Here is a 26,013-nt window from a genome sequence, read left to right on the forward strand (position 1 = left end):
TTTTTTTTTTTAACCCGGTAGCTACAGACGCTTAACGAAGTTGCACTCAGTGTTTTGGATTAGTTGTACAAATCAGTTTTGTGAAAGGACCGACGACATTAATAACAAACAGTCAGTGCATACTGGTAATAAGTAGCGCGCAACACTTTACAGAAAAGACAATACTAGGCCTACAGCCAAAATCGTCCGTTGTTCCTGGGCTATACCGGAGCCTGCTGTGTTGCCAGAAGGGTTCTTGGCAGCCCACGCTCCTAGGGCCGTTTTCCAATTTCACCCGTGTCGTTCCTGTAGTGAATCGGGCCATTTCGTTTTTCGCTGATACGGTGGTCATGATCGCCTGTGGCTGTCAGTGCAGGTACAAAGAGAGGGCGTGGTTGAAAAAAAAAAAGCAGGATCTCAAGCAGTTTTAAAATGCAGTTTGAATGTTGTAACTTAGCTGGTAAGAAAAGTCTCCTCCCTTGATGACAGTGCAGATTCTCCTCCATCTCTATACCGCAGAAAGTTACGCTCGACACGATCGTTTCTCCACAGTGGACAACGCTGGGTAGTGGTAGTTGGTATTAGGTCAGCTCTAATAGTTTATTCTCCAAGCTCACATGTTAAAGAAAATCTCCTAAGACGTCCTGATGAGCGGGGACCTTTCATCTTCAGTACTCTGCAGGAAAAAAAAAAATCACAGCACAGCAAAGTTAAATGTGGCACATTAGAGAGCTTCCAGGCAAGCTGGATCGCCGAGACGCCAAACGGGAAAGGAAAAAAGCTTTTGGCTCCTACTTCTAAGTGTAATTTGCTGTAAGAGAACCAGCACTGCACTAAAAAAGCGCCAGAGGGTGGATGGCAGCTTGGGCAGGGCCCTCGGGCTCACTGCAGCACCCCACAGGTGATGGCAGGCAGTAACCACCCTGGTGGGAGGGGGATCACAAGGAGGGCTATAACCGGCTGAATTACTTGCGTTTGCAGGAAAAGCAACAAAAGCAGTGCAGAGAAAACATGGAATTTTGGTGTCCCTTTGTCATCTGAATCCCTGTGCGGTGTTGAAGAACACCGGAGAGAGCTGGTAGGAAGCTAAACGTGTAGGGTGGGGCAGGAATGGCCGGGACAGGGCCCTGAGGCAATGGGACAGTTTTGACTCTCTAGCTGAGCCGGCCACTAACACAGGCAGGCTCAAAAGCTCCAAGGAGAACATACCAGGCTCTCTTGTAAAGGAACCTGAAGTACGGTCCTGAGAGCATCAGCTCATGAAACGCTTCCTGGGTAGAAATCAAGAATGAAGCCAAAGATCGGGTGCTCAAAGCCACTGCTCGAGGAGAGGAGGCTGCAGAGCTCACCGCCAAGGTGCCGCCGCTGCTGCCACTACCATCCCGCCCCTAGTCCCACTGGAGATGTGATGGTAGTGGGACCCACTGAGCCAGATGGGTCCCACTGACTAAGACAAAGCACACACACGGCGTGGCTGGGTGCCCTGGAGGCAGGCGTGAGGGCACTATCTTACAAGGGTGTGAGAAAGCATGTAGGAAACAACATACAAGCAAGGCTACACTAAGACCACAGCAACTACAAGGAGAAAACAGCCTACTAGAGTACCCAGTCTATTTCTCTAACCAAAGGACCCATAGTTTCTCTTGTCAGAACTCGACTGCCTTGTCTATTGGGCTGAAAATTTGGCACCAGCTTTCAGTGTGACTTGTAACATTAACGCCAGCATGTCATTTTGTGACAGAACTTTTCATAAATAGAAGTACAAACTACTGCTGTCTGGATAAAACTTTCTGTGTGCTGTTGTCTGTACAATTCATCTGTCCTTTGGTCATAAATTTGCATGATGATTCTGAAAAATAATCCAGTGGTGCAACACAACTGTTTCTACTGAGAACACTGTCAGATTGCCGCTGACTCAATCTGTCCATCAAATATGGTGGAAATTTTGCATCTCATCCTTCAGGGTCCTCTAGACAGGCTGATTTGGTTTTTTACTACTGTTGGCAAGGGAATGAGGCACAGAAGATAGGACCTGCCTTACCACGTTTCTTATATTAGCTCCATTCCTTTCCTTTGGTGCATTTATTCTGAGTCTATTAAAACTTCCCTTCCCTAGAAAGGTCATTTTAAACAAAAACAACATATAAAAATGCTTGTGTGCAGAAAGACGCTGAACAGGTAAAATCAATGAAAAGACAATCAAATACAGGCAGATGTACAGTAAGCAAGGTCGAATTCAAATGCTACATACCTCTTCACTTATCCCCCGGGACCTGCACACCAGCGCAATAAAAACAATCCCAAAAACAATTCCTAGAGCCATGATTACGAAGGGGATTCCAGTTACAACACTGGCTTCCAGCAGGACGTGCTTGAGTTTGTTGGCAGATGCTTCATCAATCAGAACACTCTGGAGCAGAGAAAGAGACAAAGAGAAAAAGAAAAGATTTATTTCTCTTCTTCTTTTATATTAGACTCCTTTACTTTTGTGAAGGGTAGGGAGACAACACTCCCACAACTCTCCATTTCTGCTTCACTGCTTCTTAATATACTCTCCCTCTAAGAATTCTTAGCTCCCCTCGCGTGGCCAGAGGGATCATCTAGTCTGCATTTCAAAGGAAAGTAGTAATTTTTAACTCGCACTTTAGGAATGGAATAATATAGGCCTGGAATAATGGTGTACATCATCGAGACTAGTCCCCTAAAGTCCTCCATGAATCCAGCGAATTCAGTGATCCAACTACAGCCCAGGAATATTCACAAAAGACTACTCAAAAAAGAGATGTGAGCTCGTGAACTCTCGCCTCCTCGTCTGAGCAGCCCTTTTTCTCACGGCCAATACCTTTGAAATTAAAAGGACTGCCTGACTGAGAGTGTTTTGCTGGGCTGATGCTATGGTCAACAAGCAGCAGGAGGATGTTAGTTAAGAAACGGCAACAGCTTCCTACCTATCACTGTATAAAACAACAAGAAAACCAGCATTTTCTTTTCTGGTTAGCTCAAAGACACTGTTTTTTTCAAGCATAAACATACCCCAATGCTGCAAAGAAATAACAAAAATATTTACCTCGTTTATATACATCACTGGGAAAACTAGTGTTCGGATGTTGCCTGTTTCACTGTGAAAAATAAAAATAAAAAAATTACAGGTTTGCATCTTTTAAACTCGAGGGTTTTGAAGACAGATTATAATAGAACAATGAACGAGGAAACTGTCCCTAAGAAACCTCTGGGCTGTTCCTTTTTATTGTCAATTTTCACTTCCCTACTGGAGTAGAACAATCTCAATCTCCAAGATGAGTAATAAATTCTGTTTTGGGAAAAATGGCTTATTTTGGGACTTGGTGGGGAGAGGAAGAGAGGGATCCATAAGAGGCTCATTAATAACTGACTGAATGACAGATTTGTGCCAGTCAGCAGGAATGCTAAGATAAGCCGATCTTGAAAGTTACTCATATTTGCAAAACACAGAAACTATTGTCCAAGCAACATACGCGTAGCAGCAACCCCCCCCCCAACATTTGGCACACATGAAGTAACAGCTTACTCCTAAGACGTGTTAATGGAACAGCTCCAGGCCACTAGGAGCTTTCTGAAGAAACATCACCAACTCTCCCAAGGGGATCGGGCAGATAAAATACTTCTTTTTTTAGTTATATACATAGCAAAGCTCTGCCAATAAACATCAGCTCAGAAGCTGAGTAGGAAGAATAGCTACCACACAGCTTTGGTGATGAGTAAATCGACATGTCAGAAAGACGCAAGATTAAACAAATGGTATTTCTGCACAACTGAGCTGCAGTTTGGGGACATCCCCCTCAAACGGGAACACCCAGAAAACCAGGCAGAATCCACTTGCAACAAAGAAGAAACGGCATTTTACTCAAACGTTACTTTGGATTGTACACTGTTCTAATTTGCAGGGTTGTATTGAGCGCCGAAGTTGCAGTACAAAGATTTCTCTTTATCATACCAGTGCAGTCACAGTCATACCAGTGCAAAACTTCCCTCCAGCTGAGAGCTCTCCCTCCGGAGTTTTAGACAGGACTTGCCTGCTGTTGTGAGACGTACCACTTGGTCTACTTTTTGTGCTTTTTGGGGAAAAGCACAGGCAGCCCTGCCTGGGGTCACACCTTCTCATTTGGTTTTCATGTGACCACTGCTGAGAAATGATGGTAACTGCAATATTTTTGTCTCTGTGCAGAGTAGGGTGGCGCGTCCTCACTGCAGTGAGTAGCCACTCTCCAAGTTCCAGCTGCACTCCACTGTGGCAGACATTCTCTCTGGGCAAACAAACCAGTGTGATATGACTCATGCCATCACAAGCACCATGTGGAACCTGTCCATAACATCTTGCTTTTCTTGAATACTGCCTTTATTCTGCAGATGGAACTGCAAAATTTACTTGATCTGTGAGAAGAGAGGATACTGCCAGTTGTAATTGAGATTTTACTGGATTTCTCTCTCTCTCTCACTTGCTCTCTCCAACCAGTATTCCACCTGAACACTGCAGACCAATTAATTTTGAATATCAAATCCGACCTGAGATATCCACCTGGCAGCAGAGAACACTTACAAAAATTCAGGTAATTTTCTGACGTGAACATTGATCTGCATCCGCTTGGCTGCTTGCAGGACAAGCCCTGTCAGCTGGGGAATAAAAGAAATCAGTGTCAAAAAAAAAAAAGAAAAGAAAAGAATTAACGTGCAATAATAGGAACTGGGAAAATACACCCTAGTATTTACACTGGTATGGACTTGACAAGGCAAGACAAGACCCGCTTAGTGTTATTATTTATTTTCCTTCACCGAAATACTCTTGTAACTCATACACCTACATTCCAGTCTGCCTCTTAATTAAGGAGATGTGAAGAGGCTCCAATAGAGATAAGGGTGCCGTCATGCTGTGCAAACTCAGACTTGGGCTACAGAGAGATTCCCTTTTCCTCCAGATCCAGCTGTAGTTTTGGAAAAGGCTACCACCTACAGCTCTTTGTTCTGGTTTCTGAGTACTGTTGCAGAGACTCTGCAATCTCAGCCACAAGACAAGCCTTTCTTTCTACAGGGTGAAAAACAGACACAGACCACAGTCCATGGGACCACTACAGGAAGAGCTGCAATTGGATGCACAGGAATATTTTCCTCGTTCAAGCAGCAAAATTTAGTCTGGAGAGTGGGTGGGATGGGGGAGGCGCAGAGCTCATTTTATCAAAGCACAAAAAAGCTGGGTAAGTAGGAGCAGGGTAACAAATCACTAGACCTTAAGAGAGGAACTATGCAATTTCCTCCTGCTTTAGCTACACACAACAGCTTCATGAGTCAGAGTACTCTGTTTCTGTAAACTAGGCAGGTCATGATTTTGCTCTTTCCCTTGACCTACATTCCTATGTGTGGATGTAGAGATCAGTGTTGTACTAGTTTTAGCTGGGATAGAATTCTTTTTCTTCATAGTAGCTGGTATCGGGCTATGTTTTGGAATTGTGATAACAGTGTTGATAACACTCGGATGTTTTAGTTATTGCCGAACAGTGCTTATACAGCCTTAAGGCCTGTCAGTGAGTAGGCTGGGGGCGGGCAAGATGCTGGGAGGGGACACAGCCAGGACAGCTGACCCAAACCGGCCAAAGGGATATCCCCTACCACATGACATCATGCTCAGCAATGAAACACTGGGGGTGAAGTTTGCCAGGGCTGCTGTTCCTCGAGGACTGGCTGGTAGTGACCAACTGGGATTTTTTGGAATCACTTGTTTTTCTTGGTTCGTTTGCTTTTTTTTTTTTTCCTTTTCTTTCTTTTTTACTTATTAAAGCCTCTTTATCTCTACCTGAGTTTTCTCACTTTTACCTTTTTGATTATCTCCCCCATCCTGCTTGCGGGGGGAGTGAGCGAGCAGCTGTGTGGTGCTCAGCTGCCTACTGGGGTTATACCACAAGTAAAACCACAGACCAGCAGTTGCAAACTCCCTTTATTTCTGACATTTCACGGTGAGGATACCAACAACTCTGTAAAATTCCATGAAAAACATAATCACCACGCTTCTGTAACTCTCCTCTCATGACTCCATGCTATCTAAATTGAGTCCAGCATCCCCTGAATCTTTACTGATTTGCTCTCTTGGTCCACACCTAACTCCTTCAACCTGGTGAAAACACAGTCAAGTTAATGCTCAGATGGTTAGGATGGCAGGGTGAACAGGAAAAGCAGCCTCACCTGCTTCTAAGAAATATTTTAACCCCTTCAAGTCATCATTACCAGTCTGATGGCATTTCTAATTGCAAAGGCGCAATGGGAAAAGTATTTTAATTCTCGCTATGCATCAAAGTTTGCTCTATACAAGCAAATACAAATAGATCAGTTCCACATAAACTAGTACAGCTTCCTTGATGTCACTGGAAATACGTCGATACACACCATCCAAGAAGGTGATCTAAACCCACATGCTTGGATTCACCTACATAACCTTTTAAAAAAGGCTGCACTTACGGGATTGATGTCCAGAAACGTCTCATGATATTCCTTTTTTGGATGCATGCCCTCTACGTCCTCTACAAACTTTTGATCTGCTTGGTAAAAATGTGGAGCTGATAGAAATATTGGAGCACCTGGAATGTGAAAACATAGAAATTCACCACCTAAAAAAGGCAGAGCAGGATTCAAGGAAGTCGTGGAGGACCTCAAAACTCTTCCCACTGTGCCATTTACAGTGAAAGGAAATGTCCGTTCCAGAGCTACAGAATCAACACTCTGACTCCGTGTCTTCAGAACAAGCCAAATTTTCCCTTGTGCAGCATCAGCACAGCTTCATGTCTCAAGCCTGCATGTTCGTCTTTTGCACTGTTTTCATTCAACTACTAAGATATGTCAGCTACCTGGATAAGAGCGGAAGGTAAATGCCCAAGCTGTTCAGTATGGATCCTGGTACTTCCTTCTGATTCTTTGATGTAAATCACTGCTGTAGCAGACAGCATCTGACAGGAACAGTCCCTTACATCACTACTGCATTTTACAACCAAACAATCACTTGTTGGTGGCTGAGCATAGTCATAACCCTACAGGCCTCATCAAACCGTCCTCATATATTTCAGATAGAAAGGAGAAATGTATTCCCCTGATGTCCTCCCAGTCTGCTTCCACCGCCTGGCAGCATACCTTGCTTGCAGATGCTGACGTTGAGGACACCAGTGCCGGGGCAGTTTCCTGGCGGCACGCAGAATCCAGCATTGTCTGGGTTAACCGTTGTGTTGGCAAATACCATAGCAGAGGGCACAAAGCGGTAGGTTGGGATGCCTGCAACAGTTCCTGAGCTGTCGTACACCAGGTAAAGAGATCTGCAAGGAAGAAAAGCCAGACCCAAATTTGTTAGTCTTGAGCACACACCTGCTGCAGATGTCTCTTTGCTGATGCCTGTGTATCAACTTAAATTTACAGTAAGCTAGAGGTTTGGTTTAAGCCCATTCCAACGATCTTCTGTATTAAATTTAATAGGCTTTTGATCAGCAAATACACATCTCCACATTCTGCTGCTGCACAAAACAGATGATCCTGCACGAACTGTGCTGCTGCAGGGACACTGATGCCTGCCTTCAGCATTTCAGGGTCTCACTCTGGTCCCCGTGTTGCTGTTGTGTGTTGTATGAGACAGTGCGGGTACATGCTACTGAGAGGGACAAGGAAAGGAACACAATCGTGGAAAACAGAACTTTGGCAAGTCCTGAATTATATGCAACACACATTTGTATTGATTTAAATAGGGAATTTTGGATCGGTTTTGTTCTTCACAGATAGGGACACGGGCAAAGGAGGAGACAGGGTGGAACATAAGGAAGGAAACACCAAGATTTTCTGCATCGTGTTGCATTTCAAACAGCATTATGTCAAGTCATGAATCTCTGAAGAGGGCAATCTGGATTCTCTAAAAAGCAGGGCATAGAGAAAGACCTTGGAGGAAAGAAGCTTCAGGCAAGGTTCCTATAAATCCTTCCATTCCCCTCATTGCTAGCCTTGCAAGGCAGTCCAGTCTGTCTTTCCAGTCATCTTCCACATTTTACCTTTATCTTTATTTTGAAATAGCACATCCTTAACTTGATGCAAATTGGATTTTTTTTAGTGTAACTCTCTCATCCTTCATACCATGAATAAATGCAGAACACTCGTACTGTTAAATAAAATCATGGGAGGGAAAACACCACCCTAAACATGAAACCTCAAGAGGAATGGATGTAAATGCTCTGCTTTAAAGTCTGAGTGACATTTTCTTCTCCTTACCTGCAGAAATCAGAAGAAAAGATATAAATGTTCTCATCTTTGCTAATCAGCGGGTGAAAGGATGTCCCATCTGTTCCGTTGATCATGTTACATGCCTCTGTTGTCCACCAGCTCAATGACCTGAAGAAAACGAAGCAGAGAGTAAGGGTTAAATGATCTTTGAGCGGTGGTCAGGCGATGACAGCTCATGGTCTAAGCAAACAAGAATCAGACTTGTACAGTGCTAAATCCTCTTGCTTCAGCTCCGCTAACAAAAAAGGGGATTAAAATGGGTTTAAATTGCATCTATAGTCTCTTTAAACTGGCGCCAGGCGAGCAAGAACATGTCTGCGAGAGTTCCTCCCATATATGTAATTGCTGGCAGGTGTTTAATGGGAGAGGGATGCTTTAGGTAGTTCATCTTTGGGTTCTTTGTAACACACGCTGCCCACTGAGGAGTTGTTAGATACCCAGGCACCAGCTGGCTCTGGGTACAGAGCAGTAAGCAAGTGTGGTGTCTGGGAATGCTGCCTGTGTAGTTGTGGCAATACTGTCCCCACTGGTGGCTGGGATGGGTGTCCTAGAGGAGGGAGTGGAGACAGGGTCGCCTCTGCCAAGGGGCAGTCAGGGGATCAGAGGTGAGTATTCGCAGTAGTCTGCTCTCTAACGGCTGGGGCTGTCTTCCTTTCATAGTTATATGACACATGCCAAAATACCGGGGGGCTGGTCTGAAGCTACAGCTGCTATGAGCTATCACCATTCTCAGAAAAAAAGGACCCCTTTTTTGGTAAACAATGCTTACGTTCATCCAAAATGTGAAAAGGGGCAGATTTTGGCAGAGGCCAGAACACACTGAAAAACTTACTCTTTTCCTTTCCATTCCACAATCCTTGAGAAGTTAAGGTAGTTCGTTTCCCCACTTAGGAAAACATATTCTCCATCATCGGTTCCATTCATCTGCAGACAGACACGTGAATTTTTAATCACTCCACTCATTCTGTAACACCTGGCTGGTAACTACAACAGGGTGGCAGGAGTTTAAGCTGTCATCACTTCAAATACACCCTAGGAGTGGATCCCCTAAGGTAAGTGCAATTCATTAAACGCCACCTTGAATATAAATGAGGTGGAAGTGATTGGGCTAGATTCTTACACCTCCCAAGTGAAGGAAATAAAACATTAGATTAGCTTTTTTTTTCCTTTGAAATTTGCCACCGAAGAAACAGCCATTAGCAAAAAAAAAAAAAAAAAAAAAAGAAAATAACCTGAGCGCTGCAGATGATCTCCAAGACACAAGGAGTCCCCACAGCCCAAAATGACATGCAACCAAAAAACACTATGAAAGCCAGTAATGGCTCCAGCACACAAATAACATGCAATTTCAATCAATTACTAAGGGGATTGGTCAGGAATTTTTTTGAGTAGTTTGCAAAACCAGCCTCACAAAGCCCCTGTAATTCAAGTGAGCACAGCCAACAGTGGAGCGGTTTACATCCACCCTTGGAACGCTTATCCGTACCTGATAAAGGGAAGTCGGATAAAACACTCACAGCTGTGCTACCAGCCCGTGCCTAGACACAGCCCAAGTGGAGAGGGAACATCCTTTTGCTATCCCTGCAGCCTACCTCCTGGCCTCAGCCCAGGCACAGCCTTCTCAGCTGGCTGGCAACGACAGTCCAAACTCTGTAGCAATGACATCATTCCCCATCCAAAGCATCAGAAAGTCTTGCATACCAGTTACCTTATTAAAGAAACCAAATACTGGATCGATCTCAGGATGCAAAAGATGAATGGTTGACAGGAGCCTGTCTTTGTAGCCCCACAGCAATTCATGAACGGTGTGAACTGTAAACAGGGATTCTTGGTACAGAAGCAGCAGCACCTCTGTGGCAAACTGAAGAGGGGTTGACCTGGTCCACTCCATCGCAGTCTACCAGGGGATTGGAATAAGGGAGGAACGGTCAGATTTACCGTAGAATAAACAATACCAGCTGCATGCGAACACAGACACATTTCAGCCTTGCACGCATTTCAACTGTATTTTCAGTTTCATTATTTCCACTTGCAGCGAGCAATGTGCTGGCTAACAGGTTCTTCAGCTTTTCTCCCCCAGGGATGTGCTCTTGCAGATTCCCATTCAGCCTGGCGCTGGCACACAACCAGCTCAGTTCCATGCCAGTAACCGCCACAGTCTTAAGAATGGATTTTAAGTGAAATGTGCAAAACCGCTTTCTAAACAGCCTGAATTTCACAAGTATATTACAGCTGGAGATGTGCTTTGAATTTCACCCTTAAGAAGTTATAGTTTACATTTTTAAAAACCATTTTTAAAAGACAGCCATTTCTCCAAAATGCAAACAATACCAAAATTTACTTCCTTTCTAGCTGACAAGTGATCTTACAATGTCTTTAAAGAAGCAAAAACAAAAGAAGGGAATATTCCTTGGGTGAACCAACCTGTAGTTCTAGTACTGCCTGTTACAATAGATCACAGCCAAAAATCTGAAGAAGAGATAATACTTACCACCACTCAAATGCCTGGGAGGAATTGTAAATACAGTGACTGTACTGTTTGCAGTAACTTTTAGTAAGCTGAGTTCTATCTGCTACTATATACACTGCATTTATGTATTCATTCATAGAATCAGACAACACATTTTTGGAAATGCTGGGGGAAAAAGGAGAAATTAATGTTCCCTGTAATTGAAGTCAAGCTAGTACGAGGAGTAAAGGCTTAGTTACGCAACCAGCAAGTATTTCAGTGCAGTCTAATTTCCTTTGCAAGGTACAACAGCTTTAGACCTGCTTGTTCTCCTACTATCCCTGTATGAGACCAAACACAATGGACTGCCTCTGATCACCAAAATGAGACTTTCTTTGCGGAGTAGTTTCACCTAACACAGTTTGGGGGTGCATGTTTTAATTTTATTCTGAGGGCACCTTTTCATTCAGCTGTATTTGAAACTCCTCCGCTATAATTTTTTCTTTTTCAGTATGAGATGCAGGTGTGATTTTTGCAATTTCCACAAAACAACCCCAAGCATCCCAAACTTTCCCATTCCAAAGTCAGAGTTCCTCCTATGCATCTGACGTCACTAATTCCCTAGTTTCACTTACTCGTGAAAACCCCACAAGCCTGATTTCTCTCATCTCTGAAGCGTGTCTGTCAGCTCTCAGTGCAAGGGTGAGGCACTAACACTGCGGAGGCATATGGCGAGGGAGGAACATAATACAAAAACCCCACAACAGTCCAAACCAAACCTGAATGCAGTATCTGCCTCAGACATAGAGCTGCCTCTCTCGTTCTTCAATCACCTTTATCTACCACAAGGGGAGAGACAGCATGAAGCAACAAGCTGCTAGTTATAAAGTGTGTTAGGACGATTTCCAAGCAGAAATAAAAGAGAACTCACCACTGCAGGAATATTAATTGTTCTAATCAGGTCTACTTCAGGGTCTCCAACTGACTTCTGAGGTTCAAATACATACGTCTTTGGATTCAGAGCAGATACTTTGGTACCGTTGTCCAAAAATTGAACGTGCACTCTTGGCCTGTATTCTCTGAAAAACAAGAGAGTTTGTTCCCTAATTAAGTTAAACAAGTACATGTAAAATTAATTGCAATTAACTTATGGCTATTCTACTGCTTTAAGCACATAAAGGGTGGGATTTTCAGTTCATTAGGAGTAGATTCATTTTTGCTACTGCTGCTGTCAGCGACAGAACTCCCCTTTGTGTCAGTGTAATCAGACCTCACAGGGTGCTTCCAAAATTGTCACCCTACATGTTAATTGCACTTTATATTTTTGCCTCATCTTTAAAAGCCTCCAAGGAAAGAGAACAATTTCAGACAGAGCAGAAGGATTTAGAGGCTATATATACGGAACTGCTGTTGAAGTACAATTTGAAAACAAAACTTTTGCCTCTTTGCTGCAGGCAAAATTCACTCCCAGGCAGAACAAGACGTAGGCTTCACGCAAGTCTCATTAACCTGATCTAAGAACCTACCAGAATCTTTCTCCTGGCTTCAAAGTACTTTGCACTAGGACTTCTGAGCTTACACATGACACAACCAAAGAACAAGCCACATTTTAGCTCTTCTCCTTTAATTCTCAGGCAGGAATCCTGGATGCGACAGAAATTCAACTGAATTTTTGCTGTGAAGTGCTTATGGCCTGGGATGTTGCTTGTGTTACTGTCTAAGCTCTCAGTTAAGCAGCACGAAACTTAGGATTGCTGACAAACAAGTGCAATTGGCAAGTAACATCAAATGCTACCTGCTGGCCTAATGAGGAAGTCAGATCTTAATTACCCTGAAACACATGTCATAACCATAATTCAGTCCATTGCCACTACCATTTTACAAGGAAGAAACATGCAATTCTGCAGAACTGGCTGGCCCAGGCTAAAAAGGAGCTATATATGTGTCTTCCCGAAAAGGGAAATGGCAGGTTGTCTGCTCATGGCATGATCTTTTTTGGTGTGCTCATTAAGTGAAATGCGCTGTATTTCATAAGTCTACGTTCGCTTAAGAGTTCGTTGACTTTTACATCGCTTTGCCTCCTGTGTAAGTTTTAAGTCCCAAGATGTGAAGGTGAATTATTCTGCGGGACCCTGTGCCTTGATGCTTTTCATTCGTTCAGATCCTAGATCCTATCCCGGCTGCACTAGATCCAGCAATGCAGCTTCATGACAGGCTGTATTACTTTGGTTCAGTCTTTCAAATTTAAAGCAAACTGGAAGGGCCCATGAAACTATTCTTGTTAAAAACCAACCATTTCCCATCCTCCTTACACAACCAGCGTATCTACCACTCTTCAACATCCCTACCACCTAGGAACATTTCGGTCTGGCAACACTTCCAGCTTGATTTGGCAAAAGCCTCTTGTACAGCCATCTACTTTACACCCTAGGGCTTGAACTGAGGGGATGGAAACAGACGGTTGTGAAGTGCCTTCCCTAAAATAGGCCAGAGTTAACCTGAGAAGCCTCTCAGGTTCGTCTGGAGAAGAGAATAATACTCCCTGATTAGGGATACGAGTAGGAGGATCTCAGATGTTAAAGACAAAAAGCTGTAAATGTGTGCAAGACCAGACAATATCCACATGTTCTTTGGGACTCAGCAGGCTTGGGCAGCTAAGCAGCCTGCACTTTGTAATTAATTATTTTATATGCTGCAAATTCAGCTTCCAGGATTTGAAAACACAAGGACTAATACATTTCTGTTACAGAATCTACCTCTGTGCTAACTGGGTTTATACAATGTATGTTGGTTAAAACTATGAATTGCAGGAAGAAAACGCAGGAAGAGACTGTATTTAGCCACCCCACCTCCTCTCTGCCACTCATTAGGATTTTTTCCTCTGCTTGTCTGTGCCAATTCACTTCCAGCCTTTCTCTTCAATATTAAAACACTGAGCCATGCACTTTGTGTTAGGGCATTTTAGGGGTTCTGCCACATGCTAAACCTAAATGAGTCTTTAATGCCTTGCTACGTGGGGCCTGTGAGGCAAATTTGGTATTTATTCTCTGGCTCGAGCACGCAGTATGTCTGCAACATCCCTCCCTTCTCCCTCTCCTCCCACACGCCTCCTCTCTTCCCCCACCCACCGCAGACAGTCTGGTACAGTCGGCAGTGACAGCGAGGCAAGGATCTAAGGATCTGTGGGAAAAGAGCACTCCACTTCCTAACTTTCCTCTTCCTTCTATCAGACAGAGCACAGCACAATCAAATCCTGTTCAGACGTGTCAAAATCAGGCTAACCAAACAAGCCAGAAGCAACTGAAAAACACAGCGCTGGAATGCGCAGCCTCCCTCCCTGCCTCGCACAGCAATAAACAATGGAGGGAGAGCCTGCACCGGCCGACCCGCTCACAGCCAGCCCGTGGCACGCGTTGCAGGGGAAGGCTCTCCTACCAAACCATAAACGAGCAGCTCAGGCTGGGCTTCCCATCGGGCACAGACCAACCCAGCCAGCTACACCACCAGGCCTCTCCATTCCACTGCACTCTCATGGATCACAAACCGGGCTGTGCGTGACACCCAGAAGACACTTGCAGCTAAGAAAGGGAAAAAAAGAAGCTAGCGAAGGGGACTGAGTCCCAGGGTGCAGAAGAGCATGGGCCTGTGGGGTTTCATGTAGCTCTATTACATCTAGAGCTGCCCCTATCTATCTTCCTGACAGAGAGTACGCACTGCTGACTAATTATCAGTATTATACTGCAGAGACCTGAAGAGAAGCTTGGGAACTTGAAAGCTTACGCATCTTTTCTCCAGCTCTACTGGTTTATCTAATAGAAGGTATTTTGCCAAAGTACCACATGTAGTTTGCCAAGGCTAAACAGGCACAGGACTGAAATCCAGAGGAGATAGGAAAAGATTGATGGCAGAGAGTGAAGCAAAGCTGAGGTGTGGGAGGAAAGAAAGAGAAAGGAGAGACACAGCAGAGACCAAGGCTACCGCAAAGGCTCTCCCTTTTATTCTGCAGTATTTTTTTCAAATACTAACAACCGGATTCTGATCATTTTGCAGCTTAGATAAAGACAACTCCTGGCACTGAGCCGCTGCCCGGTCTGAATGAGAGTGTGTGACCAGAAGTGAGACTGACAATGAGAAATCAACCTTTCTGCCGTGGTTCTCATACCTCCATGACTTCAAAGACTGTAACGCCTCCTGCCACAGGACTGCTCCTGGTTTGCACTGCTGCATACAGCAGAGCAGAATGAAGCTCTAAAGGAAAACTCATTTGTAAGGTGACTTTAAAATCTCTCCACAGGCAGCAGACTCAGACTGTTCAGTGTGTAGCCGTACCACGCAGAAGGAGAGTTCAAGAGGCTGGACAAGCTCCAACACTGCACACGGTGTTAGTAAGCCGGGCTGTCTGTAAAAAGGGTAGATACGTCTGAATCTAAGTAGGTTTTATAGTGAGGGTTGGCTGAGGAAGATCCCTGTAGTGTCACTCTCTAACTGGTTTTCTGGCCACATTTTTACTGATGTAAATTGTGCAACTTACACTAGGAACTGATTTCTGAGTGAACGCATGAATCATGCTTTTATGCAACACTCCTCTCCCCAGACTCTCAAACATCACCCAAACAGTCACTGTTTTTTCTCTCCTAAGACACTAGGCCAAGATGCAGACAACTTCCTCCGTGCTCAGCAGCTGAGGAACGGCAGCACACAAGCAAAATCTTGCCCAAAATCTGACAGAAGTCAGTGGCTTCATCTGAAACTGATCGCTGGTCCTCCAAGCGTCAGTCTAGTTGTCCTGTCTGGGTGGTGTATGACCACGGTCCCTTTTACTACACATTAACAGCTAGATTTTCTCCTAGAATGAGATCCCAAGCGTTCTGGGTCCCACTTTTTAGCTTCCTCACACACGACAGGTTTAGAGAAATGTGAAAATAGTGAAACGGTCCTACCGGTAGGTGTACGGCCCTATTTCCTCTACAAGAGGAGTATCGCCTTGAAGCACTTCTAAAGGATTTGTCACATTGAAAAAGTAGAACTGCATGTAGACCGGTGGAGGAGGATCCTCCCAGGCTTCAAACGTTTCCGTGCCATTTTTCAATACTGTTCCCTGAAACAAGAGAAAGACAGATTAGCTGTTAATGATAGACGCTGTATGGTATTTATAGGAAAGAGAGGAATTCCATGCCCTCAGAACAAGCACAGGCAATAGGATTCGAGACGCCAATTCTACAAACGTTTATAAGTGCGTCTTACTTTGAAGCATCTCAATAAACAAGATCAGACACACGCTACAATGGCTCACAGGCTAGGGGCATAGGTTTGTTGGGTTTGTTGTTCCACTTCTTCCCACAAACACTTCTGCCTGACATTTTTCACAATGAAGACTTATCAGCAATTACACAGTAATCCTGTTGCATTTCCTGTGTCAGCAAAAAACCTAACCTGGTGTAAGACACCACGAAACATGCCCACATTAGAGATAAAAGTCGAACTCAACAGCGGGACGCCAAGAGGTCCTAAGAGAGACCTCTTAGGAGGAACAAGGCCAGAAAAGATTCCTTGTGTTTATGATTTTTTTTTGCCTAAAAATGTCAGATTCCAGTACAGCTGTGAGATTCTGTCTCCAAAGCAATGAGACTTAGTTTTTCAGCGCCCCATGAGGAAAACCTGCAAGTCACAGAAACTGCTTTCGCGTAGGCATACTAGGATTTGTGCCTTTCTGAGGTCTCTGAATAGGGCAAAGATTCTTCACCCTCTGTCTTCAATTACTTTCCTACAGCAATGACAGCGTGTACATCTCCAGACCCATGGAAGGTCAGTCCATTTTGTAAACAATAAAACATGGACCTACAAAAGAAAAGCTATACATCATTATTTTATGGCAGAAGCACTTAAGTAACGAATCAGTAATTCCTTTACCTACCAGCATATACATGTTATAAGGAAAGTCACAACCGTACATCTGCGTAGCTCCGTTAGGAACATATAATACAGGACTGAGCCCTTCATTTTATGACCATTTCATTTTAGATAAAATTCACCCCAACTATAAAAGCATCCCCGCCAACACCACCAAAATCAAGTCCTTTCAAATAGTTGTAACAGTGGTACTGCTACTGTGGTAGTAAAGAGAAATTTGGCTTGGAGAGTGGAATTTCCAGGAATAAGCACAAAGAAAAGTATATCTTTGAAAACCGTTATCACCTGTAGGCGGAAGAAGGGGAGGGGGGTTGTAATTTGCAATTAAATGGGTCTCATCAACACTTGCTCTTTTCATTCTTCTGAGAAAACAAGTCAAATATTGTAAATGCAAGCTCAAAAGCAGGGCTGACTGGACAGCTGCCATTTCTTGCTTACTGTTTGTGGGGTCTTTACTTCATCGGCCGTGGTTGCCTCAGGCCTCATTCTTGGCCTTCCCACTTAAGGAGCTGTTTTCTCTCCATGTAGATTTTCATTTTGAATTATTAGATAAAGAGAAGACTGTTTCAAAGAAAAACTTGTTGGCAGGAGCCTGGAATGGCAGCAGTATTGCTGAACGGCAATGAAAGCCAACCCAGCTGGTAGCACTTTGCAGTTGCAGACTGCTTTCCTCTGAGAATTTCCAACCACGTATTCCGTGCACACCACAAAAAAAAAAAAATATATATTTTAGACATGCTTCAGGAGCTTTGTGCATTTCTTTGGAACTACCAGCACCTCATACGTACCATTTCCTACACAGCCCAGTGCTTTTGATCCTGTTTTCTTGCGATCTGTGCCAAGGAAGCTCATCCCTTCCTTGGGAGCTTCGAAGAGAGCCCTCCTGAAGTTGGTTTGTAGGATGAGAACAGAAAATCTCCCCAAATCAGGCATACCGTTTCCATGATGCCACCATAAAGGGCTGGAAACGAGGCAGCAATGTATTTAAGACACCTACAGATGACCATGAAAGATGAAAGCTTTTCTCCGTATGCGTGTAAACACATTCCAAAGTCAATTATTTCAGAGGTGGTGGTGCAGTGAACTACTGATGTCTGCTCCCTTCCTAAGTTGTACAAAGCTCACAACTCTCACGTGTACCTAACACAATGAGTATAAGCTTGACACGGATAAACAGAGTAACTGTTGCCTGTCCTGACCTTAACCATCCATATCTAGAAATTTTAACTGTTCCCTAACAACTACTAAGCATATTCAGGACACCCACCTATTGCTCAAATGTCTCTGTTTGAGGCAACTAAAATGAGATATTACCACTCAGTCTAAATGTGCAATGTTTAAAAAACCAAGTGCACTGTGGTCATATTCATTCCAGTTTTCGTCTCCAGTTTATCCTTTATGACAGAGGGATCACATTTACGATGTGCAGGGAGGCCACATCCCCACCCTTCTGAGCTAGACTGAAAACAAAAAGCTCCCCAACTTGACGGAGCATCTACCACGCTCTCTCTCTACACACATACACACCAGATTACACGTAAAGAGCATTAATAAGAAGGAAATGAAGGAGATTTTCTCTAGCAGGTTGGTTTAAATACAGGCTCTTGAGATGTTGAAATCATAAGTGATCCCCTGGGAGATGGGCTATGGAGCAAAAGGGTAGTGAAACAAAGTCATCTGGTAATTTTCTTCCTGGATCTGCATGACACCGTTTGGATCTCCCACAGAAATGGCATGTCTATTTATAGCTCTGTACAGTGACAGCCCCAGTTGTAAATCCAGATTCGCAAACTTCTGAGCTGGATTCAGATATACTCCCTCGAAACTCTCAAATAATAAAATACAGTAAGCTCTCTTCTCTTTTTCACCAAATGTTACCAGGGATATTTGGGTCTATCACATGATATTACACTGCCTGAGAGAAAAATATAAGCACCTATTTTTGAGCAAAACATATGCCCACGTCCCTCAGCTGATGGCATTCAAGTTTAGCTCTGCTGACTTTCCTCCACGCCAGAGTAGTACCTGATGTTACACGACTGGGATTGCTTGGGGTTTTTTTGTCAGAGCTTGTGTTCACGATTAGGTTGGGCTGGCTACAAGATATTAAATCACAGGACTGCTCTTTAATCTAAAATATGTAAAAGATACAGGTCCGCTGTAGTTATTGCTGCTGTACTGCGCAAGGGCAGAGAATCAGACCTTTCCTCTTGCTACATTTATACGCAAGAACAAGACACAAAGTATTCAGAACCCTCAAGTCAAACACTACTCCTGAGGCCTCAGACTCAGAGAGTCTGTCTCAGGGAGATGCAAGGGTGTACCTACTGCAAGATCACAACCTAAAACCACCGGACAATAAGATCTCCTGTCTTCACGCAGAAGCACAGCAGAGGTTCTCCTTTCCAAGTGGAGTCCACGCTCATTTCAAGTGTACTAAAGCATCCTTCCCACTGACTTTATTTATCATGCCAGTCCTGAATTTGCAGCTGTGTCATTCTTTGGCGTTTCCTTGTCTTGACCGCGCTTCACACAAAGGAAATAAAAACGGAGCTTCCCCTCCCGAATGTATCTGTTACTGGCAGTGATAGCGGGGGTGGGAAACGATACTAAACATTTTTGGAACCTACTCAGAAAATTAAATTTCTTTTTTATTCCCTGGAACTGCAAAACATTCTAATTCCAAGACATAGTTTTATGCTTTCACCTGTGACAGAATTTAAATGCAACTTTTAAGACAACTCCCAGGGTAAGCTTTCAGACCAACCTGAGCAGACTTCTCTGACTGCACCTTGGGAACGGTCTGCTCAAAAGAAGCATCTAAACTGATCCTTCATCTAAGCTTCCACACTAAAATGTGCTGAGAGTTCTAGTACTTCACATTAAACAACAGCAACAACAAAAGATCAATATATAAACTAAATCAAGTGAAAAAATATCTTCCCTGTCCTTTTGGGTCCTAAACACTCCAGACAATCCAGCTCTAGAGATGGCTGCTAACAACAGCCCAGTGACATTTCAAGGGGTTAGAAGACTAAATGTTTTCTAAAATTATCAGTGTAAGATATGGGGCATAAAGAAAATACTTGAGGTAAAGGACTGATTGCCCAAGTTTGGAATTAGGTGCACAGATCAAGGGTTGTGATATTCACAAACCGCACCAGGCGTAAGGCAAACACTGCTAGCAGCTAGGAAGGCTTTTCTCCTGTGGGCAGCTAATTCATTCTTGTTCGTTAGGTTTTTTGCCCTTATTCGATGGAGTTTCAGGTGCTAGCCCCTGACAACAAAGAGACATTGGACAAGTCAGACATCTGATCTGGCATGGCACTCTAATGCATGAAAAGCCAGTAAGACCGGCAAATAAGACAGCGAATAAGTTGACAAGATTTGAATGCTTTCCAGGAAAGGTGCTCCCACTCTCCCTGTCGCTACACATCTGCCTGCTGATTTTCAAGGGGACGTGAAGTCTGACGCCAGGCTGGATTCCCCACTCTTCCCACACCTACTCTGTATCCAAGAACCCTGCCTTCGGCTTGAAAGGACACAGCACACCAACCTCCTACTGAAAGCCAACCCACCCTCGGTGGTTCACAGGTCCTGGGTTTGAACACACGGGCGCGTCAGCTGCTCCTAAATGCAGTTCTTCCATTTGAGCTGTAGTTGAGACTGCAAAGACAGCTCTTCACTGCGAGTCAGCTGTGTTTCGGGACTGCTGGAAAGCTCTCATACCTGTCCTAAGGGCAACCACTTGCCCCTTCTGCAACTCCTCCGATGACAGAGAGGTTGACGAGGCTAAGAAGGGCCAGAGCGCAGAGATAACATTTCACGTACAATGTCCTGGATTGCAGAGAGCTGGAAAAGCTCACGTCTTGCCGCATTTCAAAGGCAAATTGAGATTTGTCTATTTGCACAAGATTTTCTAAGCTGCACACATGATTACACAAGAGACAGAAACTTTGTAGACTACACACAAATGAGAAAAAGCTCATGTGGGATAAAGCACATGTGGAAAGCAGCCGAATCAGCAGAGTGATTGGGAGGACACTGCTTTGGGGCTGAAAGCTGTACTTCTGCAGTTTCTGTGCATGGCTGCTGGAGGAGGCCAGGAGGGAGGCAGTGGCTAGCGCAGGGAGCAGGAGGCGTGATTCTGCGCAATCCAGATGTACGCTAGCACGAGCTGAAGAGCGGTAAGCAGGAAAAGACTGAGCTCTGGAAACTTTATCCTGCATTACCGAAAGCCCTGCTGAGCGAATACCAACTTACTCTTACATAATCAACCATTAAGGGTAAGGAGCATGTAGCTAAGAGATAATACGCGTAAGGAGGATCACGCCTAATTCCTGACAGTCCTCCACTCTCCCGCCAAACCTTTTTTTTTACCCCACTGCTCTTTTGTTAAGAGCACGAAATAGACTTGAAACTAGAACTTCTGCTGCGATGCAGAGGATGACAACACTCCTTCCCAAAGAGACCTAACATCTGGGAGATGGAACTGCACATGCCTGTGCAAAGCTGTACTGATTTGGCTTGGTTTGCATACAACTTTGCATACCTTAACACTCATATCACTTCACACCTGGCTTGCAGACTGCCTAGAAAAGGTATGGGCTGATGATCAACTGACTTCAGGATAAACCATCCATTACTCATGCTACGCTCCGGCACGGCAGAGGCACGTACCTGAGAACAAACACTGTAGGAGTAGCTGTATGAGCAGTTCCTCAAGAGCAGCTGACACACTGGCAGGCTGCACGACAGCTTACCCTACGGTAGCCTTTTTTTTTTTTTTGGCTACCCCCAAAGTTTACAGGCACACTTCAAAGTGTAAGCTGGCTGCCAACCTAAAATTGCGCTCGCTAAACCAAACTGATTTAAGTTAAGACAATACCGCTTCTATGTTAGGAAACGCTCCCTGTCAATACCCCAAAGAACAGAACAGTGCATTGGTTAGGACAGCGCAGGGGATCAGCAGACTTTGTGCACCAGTTAGACAATAGCACTGGTCACATCCCTCCATTTGTCAGCACTCTTGGTTTCTCCGTCAGTACAACAGAGAGGATGACATTCCTCAGAATAGGTAAATAATTGTTCATCTACATGCTTCAGAGGTATTTTAAGGGAGTTACTAACACTAACACAGTTGGCCCTTCTCACTGGACAACCGGATAAATGCAAAGAGCCAGTATTAGAGAGGAACAGCTTAGGCAGAGCATGAAGAGCGAAGGGCTCTAAATTCATAACAATCCCAGGACAGGTGTCCCCGAAGCGTGCTACAAGCAGCCTTTAACAACAGGGTGAAATGCCTCACTGTCATCACCCAGACTGGGAAACTACCACATGTTTCAACCCACAGCACCTCTGGCTGTGCTCCAGAGGCAGCAGTAAACGGAGCAGCAGAACAAGCTGCTGTATGAAAGCTGCAAGAAATCTATGACAGGGATGGCAAAACGGGACGGGTGCTTTAGGTGTTCCCTGCTCACCTCTTGTGCTGCTGCTCCGGAGAGGGCTCCATGCCACAGCTGCTGCCCCACAGCCAGTAAAGCTGCCTTAAGCGAACTGATTTTTACACATATTTACTCAATTTTTACCCAGCCCAGGCCCTGGGCAGCCTGAGCTCCATCCTGAGCCCCAGCCTAGCTGGGCGGTGCAGTGCAGGGGGGTTCCCTGCCCAGGGATGCTCCTGCCCTCTCCCAACCACAGCTGGTGCACGCAGGGAGCCAGACAACGCCACCCGCCAGCCCCCTCCCTCCCAGGGTTATTTTGAGAGGGAATAAACCGGTCGGGAGGGATTTGGGGTGGGAATCGGGCCGTGCTCTCTCACCTGCTTCACCTGCAGGTCCACCACTCTCTGGAAGACGTGTGCCACCAGCAAGGAGATGCTGGCGATGAGCAGCGTCATGGCCAAGACCCCCACGGTGACGAGGCAAAGCGATTTCATGGCTGCTGCCGAGGAGGGACACAACCGGCGGTGACACAGCCGCCGCCGGGCTCCGGGCCGGGCGCAGGGGGGCGGGCGGCCGCCTGGCTCCGCCTGCCGACGGACCGGGAGGAGCCGCCGCCGCCACCGCCCGCCCCGCAAGGCCGGGAGGGTCCCGGGACCGGGGGAACCGCTTCGCCGCCTCCGGAGGTGGGAGCGAGGGGAGGGACAGAGCCTCTGCTTGGGGGGGGGGGGGGGGGGGGATGGGGGATGTTTGGTGACCCCAGGGCTGGCAGGTCCTTGCTCAGGGCATCAGGTTGGTTGCCCGCTTACCAGAAAAGAGAAGAATCTCCCCGAAAATAATTTGGGTTTTGTTCCTGCTTGCAAGACGGGCTGCTGCTGGCACGGGGCAAATCTTCCTGTCTGCTGTGGATGGATCTGCTAGCGCGCATCTCCGGATGCAGCTGGCATCTTTAAAAGGTTTTCTGGAAAACAAGCAGAAAACCAGTTATTATTCTTCATAGAATCATGGAACGGTTAGAGTTGGAAGGGACCTTAAAGATCATTCTTCAGCGAGATGATTAGGGAGAAACTTGGGGGGAACACAAACTGCTCCTAGACTGAATTAATTTTCACAGGGATCAGATTATGCCATGGTTTTTAGCAGGGCCTGTTGCGATAGGACGAGGGGAAATGGCTTGAAACTAAAAGAGGGAAGATTTAGATTAGATACTAGGAAGAAATTGTTTACTCAGAGGGTGGTGAGACACTGGCCCGGGTTGCCCAGTGAGGTGGTGGATGCCCCATCCCTGGAAATGTTCCAGATCAGGTTGGACCGGGCTCTGAGCAACCTGATCTAGTTGGAGACGTCCCTGCTCATGGCGGGGGGTTGGACTAGATGGCCTTTAAAGGTCCCTTCCCACCCAAACCATTCCGTGATTCTATGATAATTCAATACAGTTCAGCTTCCACTAACACAGTTAAGCCACTCCTAAGAAATAACGTAACTGACGTACTCATTTCTCCTTTAAAAGACAGTGGGCACTATTGCTCCAGCTTCCCACCCATCACCGCCTCCTGGTGCGCTGCGGACAGGAGGGAAAGACACCTGCAACAGGGGCTTTCCCAGTGATGGATGTTGTGCTAATTGCTTTCCATCACAGCCTTCATATTGCACAAAAAGAAGGAAAGCCTCTACGATATGGGGCTCCTGTCCCATAACCATAACCAAGCTTTCCAAAGTCATGAGTCAGTGTCCTCTCCTCTTGCCCTCCCAAACCATAAGGCTGGCAGCTTGCCATCATCAGCCTGGTCCAAATAACGCCTTCCCTAGATGAGACCAAGTAGACCATCAGGTGGATATCCTGCTAAGGTGGACTGAAGCATTTCCCTTTATAAATACTACTTCCTGCAATTGTAATTGCAGTAATAGTGTTATGTTACTATGTGTATTTTCCTTTTGCTTAGGAAAGGTTATGAGGTCGCATTTCACAATTGTTTGGAAAATGAGAATTTTTGTGATTCCACCCATGCAGTAAAAAAAAAAAAGAGATTGTTCTGGCAGATTGTTTTCATTTAGATTCCCACTCCCAGTGGCGTTCTTAGATCTGTTTCATCATCATCTCTCCAAAAAGCAAGCAACAGAGTAAATAATTAGAATCTGTTTTTGAAGGCTAGTTTAAATACAGCAATAGAATTCTCCCCCCTGGAAAAAATCTTCCATGGGAATTGTCTCTCTGAAACCATAAACTTTCCCTTACAGCACAAAATATTGGCCTTGGATGGGGACCCGCTGTAGTGACAATTTTTACTAGCAGATGCCTCCTCCTGCAGCACATTAAACGTATTTTCCATTGCTGCTGAAGCATTGGAAGGGAGACCTCTTTCTTGTCTCACCTAAAGTAGTTCAACTGCTTTGTGACTTCCGTTTTTTAGTGAGGATATCCTGATGCACACACTCCAGTGTCAGTCAGAAGCTGACCAGGTCCTTTGTTTCTGATTCAGAGATAAATAAAGAAGAACAAGAATAGATAGCAATTCCCTAGTTATGCAAAGCCATTTTTATGATAACTACTCTTCACAGCCATGAAGCATTTTTTATTAACGATGTTAAAGAACATGCTGTTTTATCTGAGCACTGAAACCCTGGAAAATCAAAAGAAAAGCAGGAATATTTAAGAAATTCCAGCAAGCTGAGATATCTTAAATGGGAGATACAATTTTTTTATTTTTTCAAAGGCTAAATTTGGTTTGCTGCCTCAACGGATGAGGATTTTTGTAGCCCACTGTACCACTGAAATTCTTTTAGCTGAACCCTGGCATGAATATTTATAGATCAAGCAATGATTTCTGCAGAGTTTTGGTTTTGCTTAATTCAGTGTGTTGTCTTATTTTTTCATAAAAATTTACCCATGTGATGCACAGAATCACACTGCTTCCCCATACAGATTTTCTAGATTCTCAGTGTGAATTATTTTCTCTTTTTTTGGCAAATTACTTTACCTTTTGAAATCAAGAAACTGCTCACTGGCAAAGATACATCTAAATCATTCCCGTGAAGAGTGACTCCACCTCTGAACTGCAGCATGGGAATGTAGTGGGTGCACTGCTGGCTCAAGGCACAATACTATGTCATAATTACAGATCCCTGAAACAAGCAGAGGCATATCTTCCCATTCCAATATCCCGACGACATTACAAGGGGAAAAGGCAGATAAGGCCCACATTCAGGAAAACATGTAAATGTGCTTACCCAAAGACGACTTCACGTCCTCATTCTTTTTCCTTTCTTACCCCTTCCACTAATCTTCCTTCTCCCCGCTCCTTTTGCCTTTTTACTATTTAATTTCCCATTCCCAAGAATCTTCGCCACCTAAAATGACAGTATTTACAGAAGTTCATGACTCTGCTCTTGGGCTACACCATTGTCTTATCTCCATTGTAAACTCTTGGTGCAGTTTTTTTCTTTTTCTTTTATTGTACAGAACTCTTCACAACTGGGATCCCAGCCATGCTGGGCGCCTTGCACTAACACCATAAAAATGGTGAAAATAATAGACAAATTCTACTCTGTAAAACATACCGGGTGCCAGCTCCCATGCTGGGGCTTCATGGACAATCGCTTAGTGAAAAAACAAAAGGCAAATTGATACCTGGGGCAGATTGTCCCTTCTCTGTTGAGTGCCATTCCTCACGCTCGATGGCAGACGCACCAGGCCTGTGTGCATGATGTCGGGTTCTGTAGGAGAAAAGCACATCAAAATGGATGCATGTTGCCAGCAGGATCCCTTTGGAAATGTAAAGTTGCAAGGGGTGCGAAGGGCAGGTAAATCAGAGAACATTGAGTTGTTAAGGTCTGGAGAAACCCAACTGTAGGAGAACAGTCATGGAGTCTGCCACAGCAAGCTGCTGTCTCTTGTTCTGGCACATCACCCACGTACACTCTTGGGCTACCCTAGATTTGCAGCGTCTCATGACGAAA

The 26,013-nt window shown here is 44.8% G+C and overlaps 1 protein-coding gene across 2 annotated transcripts; it reads right to left on the minus strand.

The window, feature by feature from the left end:
- Positions 1-520: 520 nt before the first annotated feature.
- Positions 521-22,602, minus strand: SCARB2 (scavenger receptor class B member 2). 2 transcript variants are annotated; one of them, XM_082482837.1, is made up of 13 exons: positions 22,437-22,602; positions 15,646-15,803; positions 11,637-11,784; positions 9,965-10,153; positions 9,089-9,180; positions 8,245-8,364; positions 7,129-7,307; positions 6,463-6,581; positions 4,556-4,629; positions 3,047-3,098; positions 2,231-2,389; positions 2,021-2,091; positions 531-655 (listed from the first exon to the last, which is right to left on the minus strand). In XM_082482837.1, exons 1-12 carry the CDS (start codon positions 22,551-22,553, stop codon positions 2,062-2,064), a joined length of 1,437 nt encoding a protein of 478 aa, XP_082338963.1. In that variant the 5' UTR covers positions 22,554-22,602; the 3' UTR covers positions 531-655; positions 2,021-2,061. The 2 variants fall into 2 exon arrangements, with proteins under 2 accessions (XP_082338962.1, XP_082338963.1); XM_082482836.1 differs by lacking the exon at positions 2,021-2,091 and having other exon boundaries at positions 521-655.
- Between the last annotated feature and the right edge of the window lie 3,411 nt (positions 22,603-26,013).

This window comes from Vanellus vanellus, assembly GCF_965231255.1.
Source record: "Vanellus vanellus genome assembly, chromosome: 4".
Classification (NCBI taxonomy): Eukaryota; Metazoa; Chordata; class Aves; order Charadriiformes; family Charadriidae; genus Vanellus; species Vanellus vanellus.